A 13,704-nucleotide genomic window follows, 5' to 3' on the forward strand; every position below is an offset into this window, starting at 1 on the left:
CTCCATCACTATCCATCAAGCTCATCATAACCATCATCAGTTCTTAATTCCACAAGTTACCATCTATTCACAAGTTCTTAAGCCATTGCCGATGCAACACTTCGCTAGTTTATCCAAAACTTCAGAAACATAAGTCTCCATCTTCTAAACTCATATAGAAAATTACCAATTTAGCTCACTAACCCATCTCTATTAGTCTTAAGGACTAATTACTAGTTAGAAATCTTAAACAGTAGATAAAGAAGTTTGGAAAGCTAGAGAACCTTTGAAAAATGAATAAAAATAATTTTTCAGCAAAACAGGGGCTGTGCGTACGCACACATTGAAAAAGTACATCCGTGTACGCATACAATACGTCCTTGGACGCATACACAAAAATTGGGCCATTTCACATATGCATACCTGGGCCCCGAACGCAGGAGTGCTAGACAGAGACCATTACTTGCGTATGGTGGATGGGGCCGCGTATGCATATGCATCAGATTTCAGAAAAATGTCAAGTTGCAAAATTTTCAGTTTTAAACACCAAACTTTAAACGTTCATAACTTCCTCTACAAAACTCTACTTTCAACAAACTTTATATCATCTTAAATCTCTTAAAATCATCATTAATTTAAAATAAAAATATTCAATTTCAATGTCTGAGGCTCGAGTTATGATCCATCAAATTTCACTAAAATCAAGTTTTACACAAAAACATCAAAGTTCTCAAATTTTCAAATTCCATAACCAAACCAAACAAAAACATACCCAAACATCATAAAACACTTCCACGCCTAATTCACTCAACCTTTCCACCATAAATCGACATATAACCATAATTCTAAATTCAATATTTCCATACCAACAATTTACAGAATCTAATTTCTCATGTACACCCTTCATTAATTACAACATCATCACATCACTCCCATAGCATTACAATCATTATATCACAATTATCATTATTCAATCTCAATTTCAACAATAAGTGCCATTCACCAACAATAATATTCAAAACCTAATATCATCATCATTATTTATCACCACTCATCACAATTATATTCAACATCACTATTCATCATATATTCCTCATAATTCATATATCACACATTCAAAGACTCCATATCATTCTCTTCATCATCAAATATAAATTCACTTATAACTAATCATGCACCAATATCATTCAAACCTATCTTAGAGTCAACTAGCCTAAGTGTCTAGAAACATTACATATTACATAAATAAAACTGAAACCATACCTTGATCGATTTTCAATATACACCAAGCACTGAGACGAAGCCACTAAGCTCGATCTAAAAGCCTCAAACTAACTCCAACAAACACCAAAACTTAATCTAACATCATACAACATACCAACATCAAACATAGGGTTCACAAAAATAACTAAACACAAGAGTTTAGTGAGACCTTACCTTACCCACAAGATTAGGTAAAACCCAACAATATTCCCATGCTAGATCAATGATAGCAATGGCTGTGGTTAGGAAAGGTCGTCCAAGGATGACACAGTCATCCTCATGCTCTCCTATGTCTAAGACTATGAAGTTTGCAGGGATGTAGTGGTTTTCAACTTTAACTAAGACATCCTCCACTAAGCCATATGGCTTCTTCATAGTCTTGTCTGCCATCTCTAAAGAGATGTGTGCAGCTTGTACCTTAAGGATTCCCGACTTCTCTATTACAGAGAGTGGCATGAGGTTAATACTTGACTCTAGGTCACACAGAGCCTTCTTAAAGGTTATAGTGACTTTGGTGTAAGGAATCAGAAAGCATCCAGGATCTAAAAGCTTTTGAGGTAGCTCTTGCTGAACCAAAGCATGGAGTTCTTTGGTAAGTAGTGGAGGTTCTTCCTCCAGAGGCTTTGTACCAAATAGTTTGGCATTCAACTTCATTAGAGTTTCTAGGAAATGAGCAACTTGCTATTCTCTAGTGTCTTCATCCTCATCTGAGGATGGGTAGTCATCAGAACTCTTACACTGCAGGAGTGCACTCAAAGGAACCTCGATTGTCTTTATGGTTTCCTTTAGTTCTGGGATAGAGGGTTCTTGAGTGGGCTTTAGGCACTCAAAGGGTGTGCTAGCATTCAACGGCAGCTTTGTTAGCTTATTGGGCATTGAACGCCCTAGCTATCCACCCTGACTGGCGTTAAACGCCAGTCTCTCTAGCATTTTGGATGTTGAATACCCAGCAGGGATGTCCTTGCTGGCGTTCAACGCCAGCTTCCCTGGGCTGGTAGGCGTTGAACGCCCAGTGAGTGGTTCCTCACTGGCGTTCAGTGCTAGAATGGCTGCCTGGTTGGGCGTTGAACGCCTAGTAAGGGGTTCCTCACTGGTGTTCAGTGCTAGAAAGCCTACCTATTTGGGCATTGAATGCCCAGCCAATGCTCCTTGGCTGGTGTTCAACGCCAGCTTTTCTGCCAGGATGGGCGTTGAACGCCCAGTGAGGGATTCCTCACTGGCGTTTAACACCAGGCTTGCTGCCATTATGGGCGTTGAACACCCAGTGAAGGCTTCTTCAATGGCGTTTAATGCCTTCCCATTCTCCTCTAATTCGGCCTTAACCTCCATGGTTATGGCCTTGCACTCTTCTCTAGAATTAACCTCAGTATTACAGGGGAGAGTGTCAGGAGGGATTTTAGGGATCCTCTTACTCAGTTGACCAACTTGTACCTCTAAATTTCTAATGGAGGACCTTGTTTCATTAATGAAACTATCAGTGGTCTTTGTGAGGCTGGAGACTAGAGTGGCTAAGTTAGAAAGGCTCTGTTTAGAGGTCTCCATATTCCCTTGAGAAGATGGCAATGGTGGTCTGTTATTGAACCTATTCTGGTTCCTACCACCTTGATTGTTATAGAAACCTTGCTGAGGTTTCTGTTGATCTTTCCATGAGAGGTTAGGATGATTCCTCCATGAAGAGTTGTAAGTGTTTCCATAAGGTTCTCCCATGTAATTTACCTCCTCCATGGTGGGTTGATCAGGATCATAAGCTTCTTCTTCAAGAGAAGCTTCCTGATTACTGCCAGCTGCAGTTTGCATCCCAATCAGATGTTGAGAGATCATGTTGTCCTGTTGGGTCGAGATCTTATTCTGAGCCAGAATGGCATTCAGAGTCTCAACTTCATGAACTCCTTTCTTCTGAGAGGTTCCATGGTTTACAGAATTACTCTCAGAAGTGTACATAAACTGGTTGTTAGCAACCATTTCAATGAGTTCTCTTGCTTCTGTAGGTATTTTCTTCAAGTAGAGGGATCTACCTACAGATCTGTCCAACAAAATTTTGAACATTTCAGACAAACCATCATAGAACACACCTATAATGGACCATTTTGAGAGCATGTCAGGAGGACATCTCCAAATCAGTTGCATGTATCTTTTCCAAGCTTCATAGAGGGATTCACCTTCTCTTTGTCTGAAGGTTTAAACTTCCACTCTAATCTTGCTCATCTTTTGAGGAGGAAACAACTTAGCCAGAAAAGTATTAACAAGCTTTTCCCAAAAGTCAAGACTCTCTCTAGGTTGGGCATCCAACCAGAACTTAGCTCTGTCTCTTAAGGCAAAGGGAAAGAGCATCAGTTTGTAGATTTTAGGATTAACTCCATTAGTCTTTACAGTATCACAGATCTGTAAGAATTCTGCTAATAACTGATGTGGATCATCCAATGGAAGTCTATGGAATTTGCAGTTCTACTGTAGAAGAGAGACTAACTGAGGCTTAAGCTCAAAATTGTTAGTTCCAATGGTAGGTACAACAATACTTCTTCCATAAAAGTCAGAGGTAGGCATGGAGTAATCACCAAGGACCTTTCTAGGCTCCTCTTGAGGTTCGGCCATGTCCTATGTTTCTTGTTCAAAACTTTCTGAAAGTTCTCTTCCAGAGTGTTGTGCTTTAACTTATTGTAAACGCCTACTTAGAGTTCTTTCAGGTTCAGGGTTAAGATGAAAGAGAGGTTCTTTCTCTTTGTTCTTGGTCATAAACAAGAAGAAAAGAAAAAAGAAGAAAAGAAGAAGACTCTCTATACCAATAGGCAAGAAGCTCCTCCTTAGAGTCAAAATAGAAGAAAGAAGAAGAAGAAGAAAGAAGAGAAGTAAAAGAAGTAAAAGAAGTAAAAGAAGAATGCTTTGAAAATAGTGGATAGAGTAAAATAAAAGAAGATAGAAGATGAGAGAGGGTGAAGAGAGTTGAATAATATAGATGTGAGAAGAAGGGCCGTATAAATAAAATAAGTAAGTAAGAATTAAAATATTTTTTATTTTTATTTTATTTATTTAATTATTTTTGAAAATCAGTTAATTAATTTAAAAGGAATTTAAAATTTAAATGTTAAATTTTCGAAATAGAGGAGGGAAGAGAAGAAGAAGTTTTCGAAAATTAAGAGAGATGAGAGTTAGTTAGGTAGTTTTGAAAAAGAAGAGAGAGAAGAAGGAGATATTTTTTTTCGAAAATTGAGGAAGAGATGAGTTAGTTAGGAAGTTTTGAAAAAGAAGAGAGAGAAGATAAGATATTAATTAAGAAAAGATTTTTAATTTAAAAATAAAATAGAAGATAACATAAGAAAAGATTTGAAATTAAAATTTGAAACTAGAAAAAGATAAGATTTTAAAAATTAAAATTTGAAAAAGATAACATAAGATTTTTGAATTTTGAAAAAGATATGATAAGATTTTGAAAAAGATAAGATTTTTGAAAAAGATATGATTTTTATTTTTGAAAATTTTGATTTTTGAAAACTTGACAACTAAGATAAGATAAGATAAAATTTTAAAATTGAAATCTAAATTTTTTTTGAAAAATTTCGAAAATTATGCTTAAAATTAGTTAGAAAAGATATTTTTTATTTTTTGAATTTTATGATGAAAGAGAAAAATACAAAAAAGACACAAGACTTAAAATTTTTAGATCTATCACCCTTGTTTTTGGAAAATTTTTGGAGGGAAACACCAAGGGACACCAAACTTAAAAATTTTAAGATCAAAATACATACAAGACTCAAGAATACTTTCAATACTAACTAAGAACACTTGGAACAAAATTTAAAGGCTCAAAGAACACAAGAACATAAAACGAACACCCAACTTAAAATTTTTAGAGAGTTACAAGGAAATTTCGAAAAACATAAAGAAAAATAACAAGAAAACACCAAACTTAAAGACTTGACACAAAATTTAACTAAAGAAAATATTTTTAAAAACTTTTTTAGAAAATAGGACTCAAAGAAAACGCAAGACACAACAAGAACATCAACACTGTGACTCAAACAAAGAAAAAGACAAATATTTCTTGTAAAAGGTTTAGGAGGAAGAAAACAGAAGAATTAAAAGATTCAAACCAAGAACATAGATTAAACAAAGAGAAGAAAAATATTTTTGAAAAAGTTTTTAGAATTTTTTTCGAAAATTTTGAAGAAGAAAACAAAAATAAAAGGCTCAATTAAAATAATGTAAAATAAACTACCTGATCGAGGGAGCAAGACAATCTGTCGGTTTTTCCAAACTCGAATATTCCTCGGCAACGTCGCCAAAAACTTAGTGCGCGTGTACGCAAACCCCACACTCTTCGTACAGCAGCAGTACCAGTAAGTGCACTGGGCCGTCCAAGTAATACCTGAGCGAGTCAGGGTCTATCCCACGTGGATTATGGTTTGAAGCAAGCAATAGTTATCTTGCAGGTCTTAGTCAGGCGGAATCAGAAGGTTGTTGGAATAGTTGTCAAATTTGCATTAAAAGGAGTATTGGAATAGAAATCAGTAAAATGGTTATAATTAAGGATAGAGTTGAGATTTGAAGTTGCTTTGCCTTTCTGAATTAACTCTGGTACTACTGTCTTCTTTGCTTATGAATGATCTTCTTCTATGGCAGGCTGTAAGTAATCAAAGCCATTGCCCATGGTCATTGATCTCCTCTGCTACAGAATAAACGCCATTGCCCATAATCATTCAATTTGACGAAGGGTGAAGCTCTAGCAAGTCATTCTCTTGGCGATCCTACTCAAAATGCCACAGACAAGGTCGAATCTTCCGGATCAGAGAACGCTGCTTCTTTGGATTCTAGCCTATACCACAGAGACCCTAATCTCCTCAGAAATCAGCTGAAACTGGTGTCTTGAGAAGTCCCCAACGAAGTCGTGGATTAACCGTCTGAGAGATGTATAAGCATAGCTATTGGCTCGTGCTTTCTTTCCATGTATTCACACGAACCCAAGTAGACGCGGGTGTTTGTCAGGCATGTTCATCTTAATGTGATGAATATAGCTAATTTGTCAGATCATCCTATTCACCACGATGAAGATCCGATATACATCTTAGAAATAAATCAAACACTGATCGAAGAAGAAACAATAATACTTTTATTAATTCATAGGAATCAGCAGGGCTCCTCCCTTTAACCTAGGAGATTTAAAAACTCATACTGAAGGTAAAAATGTGTATATCGTAAAAAGGAATTGAAGAAAGTGATTTCCGGTTCGAATTACATAAACATAATCCCTTAAATACTAAACAGATGACTAGTAAGGGTAAAATATTGTATTTAGTGCTAAAATCCACTTCTAGGGCCTACTTGGTGAGTGTTTGGGTTGAGCTTTGATGAGATCCGTATGCTATGAGGTCTCTTGGGTGTGGAATGCCAGCTAGGGAGTCCTCTTTGGGCATTTGTATATTGGTCTCTGCTCTTTGGGCGTAGGACGCCTGGAAGGGGGCAGGAAGCTGGCGTTGGACGCTAGTTTTGGGCCTTCTAATCCGAAGCAAAGTATAAACTATTATATATTTTTGGAAAGCTCTGGAATCCAGCTTTCGATAGCCATTGAGAGCGCTCCATTTGGACTTCTGTAGTTCCAGAAAAGCTTTTTCAAATGCAGGCAGGTCAGATTTGGACACCATATGCAGTGCTTTCTCTGTCTCTGAATCAGACTTCTTCTCCAGCTCCTCAATTTTAGCCAGAAATTACCTGAAATTGTCCATAAATACAAAAACTCATAGTAGAATCTTAAAATGTAATTTTAACACTAAAATCTATAAAAACTTAATAAAAGCTAAATAAAAACTACTAAAAACTATATGAAAGCGATGCCAAAAGCATATAAAATATCCGCTCATCAACAGAACAACAAAGTTCCAATCTGTATAACTTCCAAGCTACAATTTCTATTCACCTAAAATAAATTGAAAATTTTTTGTATGCGAGTCTAGTTGGATTTTCCAAAATTTGAGGGCAATCAGATCAATGGTGTGAGCTGTGTAATTTTAGAAGGAACCAGGTATGCTAGTACATAAACTAGAGTTTTGTATAGTTTGGCATTTTTGTGAACCTCTAAACTAATCACATGTTGATCTCATTTGAATGAAACTAGTTAAAATGGAAGTTGGGCATCCCTAATTATTAGCCAGCAAGTTTCAGGCTTTAAGCATCGTTGGTTGATTTTATATAAAATTTTGAAGGAGATGTAATTTTTTGGTTCCTTGATTCTCTTCTTTATGTAGGATGGTAGCTTGCCAAATTCATATAAAATCACATAAAAGTCAGAATGAGTTGGGACAAAAATCAATATAAATTTCGTCCTCTCTAGTATAGCTACACAAAAGATTGGAATCAAAAGAGCTCTTTACAAATTTTGAAAAATTTTGTAAAAATACAATTGTGATAGAATTTATAAATAAAAGTCTGATTTGGGATTATTAATTACATTTATAGCATTAACCTAAATTTTGAATAACTTGAAATGTCTTGAGAAGTATTTGATTTTCAATCTAAAAGTACGAGGAGATATAACATTTGAAGTCCAATCGTTGTAGCTAAAGAATAATTTGGGATTGTTGGTACAATTAGAGAAGTAAGGACTTAGTTATGGATGTTGTGTGTCTATGGAATTTTACGAGATTTACTTATACATAATATCCCTAAAAGAGGATTTTAATTAGTTATTGTTTTGTCGTTAAGATGATTCTGTAGTTATACTCTCGTAGCCCAATGTAGGGGTGTACATGGGCCGGGCCACACCGGGTTTTGCCTGACCCAGACCCGGCCCGAAATATAGACTGGGCCTAATTTTTAGACCCTAACCCGACCCTAGACCCGATGAAACCTATGCATCTTCGGGCCGGGTGAAAATCGGGTAAAAAACCGGGTGAAAACCGGGTCTTTAGCATATAAAATTCAGCCAACCATTATCTAAAATTAAAACATAACCACAATCAATACTAATATTGTCTCATAACACTAAATAGTTAAGTCACAAACAAATAACACAAAACATTACACACAAGTCTTGTTCTTCCTAAACATAGAACTTCTTTGTAACACAACATTAACCACAGAAGAATAGTCATCCATCAATTGCTATTAATGTTGTCAACTTGTTCCTTGTGATGTGGATGCATTAGTAAAACCTACAAAATACAAAATACAAAATATATAAAATTATTCATTTTTATATAAGAGATTATTAATTCAAATAATTAAGTCACAATAAAAAAAAATTATAAATGTACCTTCAACAATCTTCTGACTACTATCAAATTGATCAAACTCTTGATCTCCAACTTCTTGTTTCGAAGGGCACAACCAACTTTGAGTGCATATCAAAGCTTCGGCCATTAATGGTGACAAAGAGCTGCGGAAGACATCAAGCACACGTCCACCAGTGCTAAAGCATGATTCAGAAGCAACGGTTGAGACCGGAATACCTAAGACGTCACGTGCTAAGAGAGAAAGAACTCTGTATTTTGAAGCATTCACTTTCCACCAAGCCAATATATCAAAATTCTCATCTTCTACAGTATCTTTGGCCAGATATCTCTCCACATCTGACTTGCTATCTGCATTAGCCTTCTCTCTTTTTTGCTTTTTCCACATATTCACTCTATTTTCAGAAACTCCCTTAGCACCAGTTGAGACTTTAGTATTATCATCCAAGACATCTCTAGATGAACTTCCACCATCCTCCCTTCCTTTATCATCTACAACCTCCTTTTCATAAAACTTATATAAAGTCTCTAATGTTAATTTAACAAAACCAGTCATATTAGTAGACACTTCCTTGTCATAAACATCCTCCAAACACCAACAGAGATAATCTAATTTATAACGAGGATCCAATACAACAGCAACAAGTAACAACGGATTAAATTTGTCAACAGGTCCCCAATATTTATGATATTTAGTCTTCATAGAACATGCCATAGACCCTAATAATTCAGAATGACTTTGGCTCCAAGATGTTAATTGAGAAGCAATAGATGCAATTTCATGAAAACATTTGTTTGATGTAACATGCAAAGAAGAAGAGAAACTCAAAGTTATTTCATAAAAGATTCTCAAAAACTCAATGAATAATCTAGCATGTTGCCAATCAAGTGTTGTAGGTGGACCAACTTTCCTTTTTCCCCCACTATCCTCTCCAAACCATCTAAGAAAATCAGGTTCTTGATCAAAAAGTCTATCAAAAGCTTTTTCAAATTTCTCAGCATGTTCCAACATTAGATAGGTAGAATTCCACCTAGTTGGAACATCCAAGCATACAAGACTTTTAGATTCAATCAACTCAGCCTCAATGCAGTCTTTAAATTTTTTAGTCCGTTGAGGAGAGGACCTAACATACCTGACAGCATTTCTAATGCTTTCAATTGAAGTTTGTTTCTCCTTAATTCCTTCATTCACTATCAAATTCAGAACATGAGCGCAACATCTCACATGCATATACTTTCCTCCACACACCAACCCACCTCTTGCACCTAATTTCCTTTGAAGGTAAGTGATAGCTTGGTGGACGAAATTGTGATCACATCAATGTAGTATTCTTTGTGGTTGTATGGAATCATTATTATGGCACTTATGTGTGGACACAACTCTGTTCAACTAACCAGCAAGTGTACTGGGTCGTCCAAGTAATACCTTACGTGAGTAAGGGTCGATCCCACAGAGATTGTTGGTATGAAGCAAGCTATGGTCATCTTGAAAATCCCAGTCAGGAGGATAAAATTATGGAATTTAGAAAATCAAATATGATTAATAAAAATAAACAGAAAATAAAATAGGATAGAGATACTTATGTAAATTAATAGTGGGAATTTCAGATAAGTGTATGGAGATGCTGTGCTCCTCTTGAATCTCTACTTTCCTATTACATTCATCCAATCCTTCTTACTCCTTTCCATGGTAAGCTGTATGTAGGGCATCACCGTTGTCAGTGGCTACATCCCATCCTCTCAGTGAAAACGTTCCTATGCTCTGTCACAGCACGGCTAATCAGCTGTTGGTTCTCGATCATGTTGGAATAGGATCCATTGATCCTTTTGCGCTTGTCATCACGCCCAGCAATCGCGAGTTTGAAGCTCGTCACAGTCATTCAATCCCAGAATCCTACTCGGAATACCACAGACAAGGTTTAGACTTTCCGGATCCTCATGAATGCCGCCATCTATCTAGCTTATACCACGAAGATTCTGTTGGGGAATCTAAGAGATATGCGCCCGGCCTAGAGTAGAACGGAAGTGGTTGTCAATCACGCGCGTTCATAGGTGAGAATGATGATGAGTGTCACGGATCATCACATTCATCAAAGTTAAGTGTAACGTATATCTTGGAATAAGAATAAAAGAGAATTGAATAGAAAGTAAGAGTAATTGTATTGAAACTTGAGGTACAACAGAGCTCCACACCCTTAATCTATGGTGTGCAGAAACTCCACCGTTGAAAATACATAAGTGAAAGGTTCAGGCATGGCCGAATGGCCAGCCCCCAAAACATGATCACCAGATTCAAAATACAATCCAGGATGCAATTATGATAGTAAAAAGTTCTATTTATAATAAACTAGCTCCTAGGGTTTACATGAGTAAGTAATTGATGCATAAATCCACTTCCGGGGCCCACTTGGTGTATGTTTGGGCTGAGCTTGATCTATCCACGAGCTGAGACTTTTATTGGAGTTGAACTCCAAGTTATGACGTGTTTTGGGCGTTCAACTCCGGATCATGACGTTTTTCTGGCGTTTAACTCCAGACAGCAGCATGTACTTGGCGTTCAACACCAAGTTACATCGTCAAATTCCGAATAAAGTATGGATTATTATATATTGCTGGAAAGCTCTGGATGTCTACTTTTCAACACCGTTGAGAGCGCGCCATTTGAAGTTCTGTAGCTCCAGAAAATCCATTTTGAGTGCAGGGAGGTCAGATTCCAACAGCATCAGCAGTCCTTTTTGTCAGCCTTTTTCAGAGTTTTGCTCAAGTCCCTCAATTTCAGCCAGAAATTACCTGAAATCATAGAAAAACACACAAACTCTTAGTAAAGTCCAGAAATGTGAATTTAACATAAAAACTAATGAAAACATCCCTAAAAGTAGCTTGAACTTACTAAAAACTACCTAAAAACAATGCCAAAAAGCGTATAAATTATCCGCTCATCACAACACCAAACTTAAATTGTTGCTTGTCCCCAAGCAACTGAAAATAAAATAGGATAAAAAGAAGAGAATATACTATAAATTCCAGAATATCAATGAATATTAATTATAATTAGATGAGCGGGACTTGTAGCTTTTTGCTTCTGAACAGTTTTGGCATCTCACTTTTTCCTTTGAAGTTTTGAATGATTGGCTTCTCTAGGAACTTAGAATTTCGGATAGTGTTATTGACTTTCCTAGTTAAGCATGTTGATTCTTGAACACAGCTACTTATGAGTCTTGTCCGTGGCCCTAAGCACTTTGTTTTCCAGTATTACCACCGGATACATAAATGTCACAGACACATAACTGGGTGAACCTTTTCAGATTGTGACTCAGCTTTGCTAGAGTCCCCAGTTAGAGGTGTCCAGAGCTCTTAAGCACACTCTTTTTGCTTTGGATCACGACTTTAACCACTCAGTCTCAAGTTTTTCACTTGGACCTTCATGACACAAGCACATGGTTAGGGACAGCTTGATTTAGCCGCTTAGGCCTGGATTTAATTTCCTTGGGCCCTCCTATCCATTGATGCTCAAAGCCTTGGATCCTTTTTACCCTTGCCTTTTGTTTTTAAGGGCTATTGGCTTTTTCTGCTTGCTTTTTCTTTTTCTTTCTATTTTTTTCGCCACTTTTTTTCTTTTTTTTTTCGCAAGCTTCTTCTTTTTCACTGCTTTTTCTTGCTTCAAGAATCAATTTCATGATTTTTCAGATCATCAATAACATTTCTCTTTGTTCATCATTCTTTCAAGAGCCAACAATTTTAACATTCATAAACAACAAGATCAAAAATATGCACTGTTCAAGCATTCATTCAGAAAACAAAAGTATTGTCACCACATTAATATAATTAAACTAAATTCAAGGATAAATTCGAAATTCATGTACTTCTTGTTCTTTTGAATTAAAACATTTTTCTTTTAAGAGAGGTGAAGGATTCATGGAATTATTCATAATCTTTAAGGCATAGTTACTACATACTAATGATCATGAAGTAGAGACACAAGTATAGATAAACATATAACATAAAAAAAATGAAAAGCAGAAGAAAAATTTAAGAACAAGGAATGAGTCCCCCTTAGTGAGGGTGGCGCCTTCTTGAAGGACCATTGATGTCCTTGAGCTCTACTATGTCTCTGAATTGTTGTAATTTAGTTTCTCTTAGTTTCCTTTTTAGAGTCCTTTCAGGTTCAGGATCAAATTTAACAAGAGTGCCTTTATCCTTGTTCCTGCTCATATGAAAGAGAAGAAAACAATAAAAGAAAGAGGAATCCTCTATGTCACAGTATAGAGATTCCTTTATGTTAGTAGAAAAAGAAAGGGGGGGGGGAAGAATGAAGAAAAAATGAATAGTCTGTATAAAGAGTAAGGATAGGAGATGTGAAGAGAAGTGTTAGTAATTAAATAATTAAAATAGAAGAAGAAAAGAGAAAGAGAATTTCAAAAATAATTTTGAAAAAGGGGTTAGTATTTTCGAAAATTAAAGATAAAATATAATTAAAATTAAAACATGAAACAATTAGTTAATTAAAAAGAATTTTTGAAAAAGGGGTGAGATATTTTCGAAAATTAGAGAGGGAAAAGTAGTTAGGTGGTTTTGAAAAAGATAAGAAACAAACAAAAAGTTAGTTAGTTGATTGAAAAAGATTTGAAATCAAAATTGAAAAGATAAGAAGGTAAGAGGTTTAGATAAGATATTTTGAAATCAAATTTTGAAAAAGATAAAATTTTTTTAAAAAAAATATGATAAAAAGATAAGATAAAAAATTTTAATAAAAAGATATTTTGAAAAAGATTTAATTTTTAAAATGACTTAACTAACAAGAAACTACAAGATAAGATTCTAGAAACTAAAGATTGAACCTTTCTTAACAAGAAAGTAACAAACTTCAAATTTTTGAATCAATCACATTAATTGTTAGCATATTTTTGAAAAAATGATAGAAAGAAAAAAAAAGATTTTGAAAATATTTTGAAAAATAATTTTGAAATTTTTGAGAAATATAAAAAAATGAGAAAGATATGATTTTTGAAAAAGATTTTGAAAAGATAAGATTTTTAAAATTGAAAATTTGACTTGACTTGTAAGAAACAACTAATTTTGAAAATTTTTGACTAAGTCAACTCAAATTTTCGAAAATTATGAGAAAAATAAGGAAAAGATATATTTTTGATTTTTGAATTTTTTAATTATGAGAGAGAAAAACACAAAAATGACCCAAAACATGAAAATTTTGGTTCAAAACACAAGATGCATGCAAGAACAC

General features: G+C 35.3%; 1 protein-coding gene across 1 annotated transcript; it reads right to left on the bottom strand.

Annotated features, from left to right (window-relative positions):
• Positions 1-8,591: 8,591 nt before the first annotated feature.
• LOC130966325 (zinc finger BED domain-containing protein RICESLEEPER 1-like) lies at positions 8,592-9,693 on the bottom strand. The gene is made up of 3 exons (XM_057891114.1): positions 9,596-9,693; positions 8,682-9,493; positions 8,592-8,608 (listed from the first exon to the last, which is right to left on the bottom strand). Exons 1-3 carry the CDS (start codon positions 9,691-9,693, stop codon positions 8,592-8,594), a joined length of 927 nt encoding a protein of 308 aa, XP_057747097.1.
• Between the last annotated feature and the right edge of the window lie 4,011 nt (positions 9,694-13,704).

The sequence above is a fragment of the Arachis stenosperma genome, chromosome 3, assembly GCF_014773155.1.
Source record: "Arachis stenosperma cultivar V10309 chromosome 3, arast.V10309.gnm1.PFL2, whole genome shotgun sequence".
Taxonomy (NCBI): Eukaryota; Viridiplantae; Streptophyta; class Magnoliopsida; order Fabales; family Fabaceae; genus Arachis; species Arachis stenosperma.

Bases quoted from the DNA above. Each gene is read 5' to 3' on its own strand.
- LOC130966325 (XM_057891114.1), bottom strand. From the start codon at position 9,693: ATGCATGTGAGATGTTGCGCTCATGTTCTGAATTTGATAGTGAATGAA. The intron at 9,494-9,595 runs GTATGTTAGGTC...TGTTCCAACTAG, and splicing joins AGCATTAGAAATGCTGTCAG to GTGGAATTCTACCTATCTAA.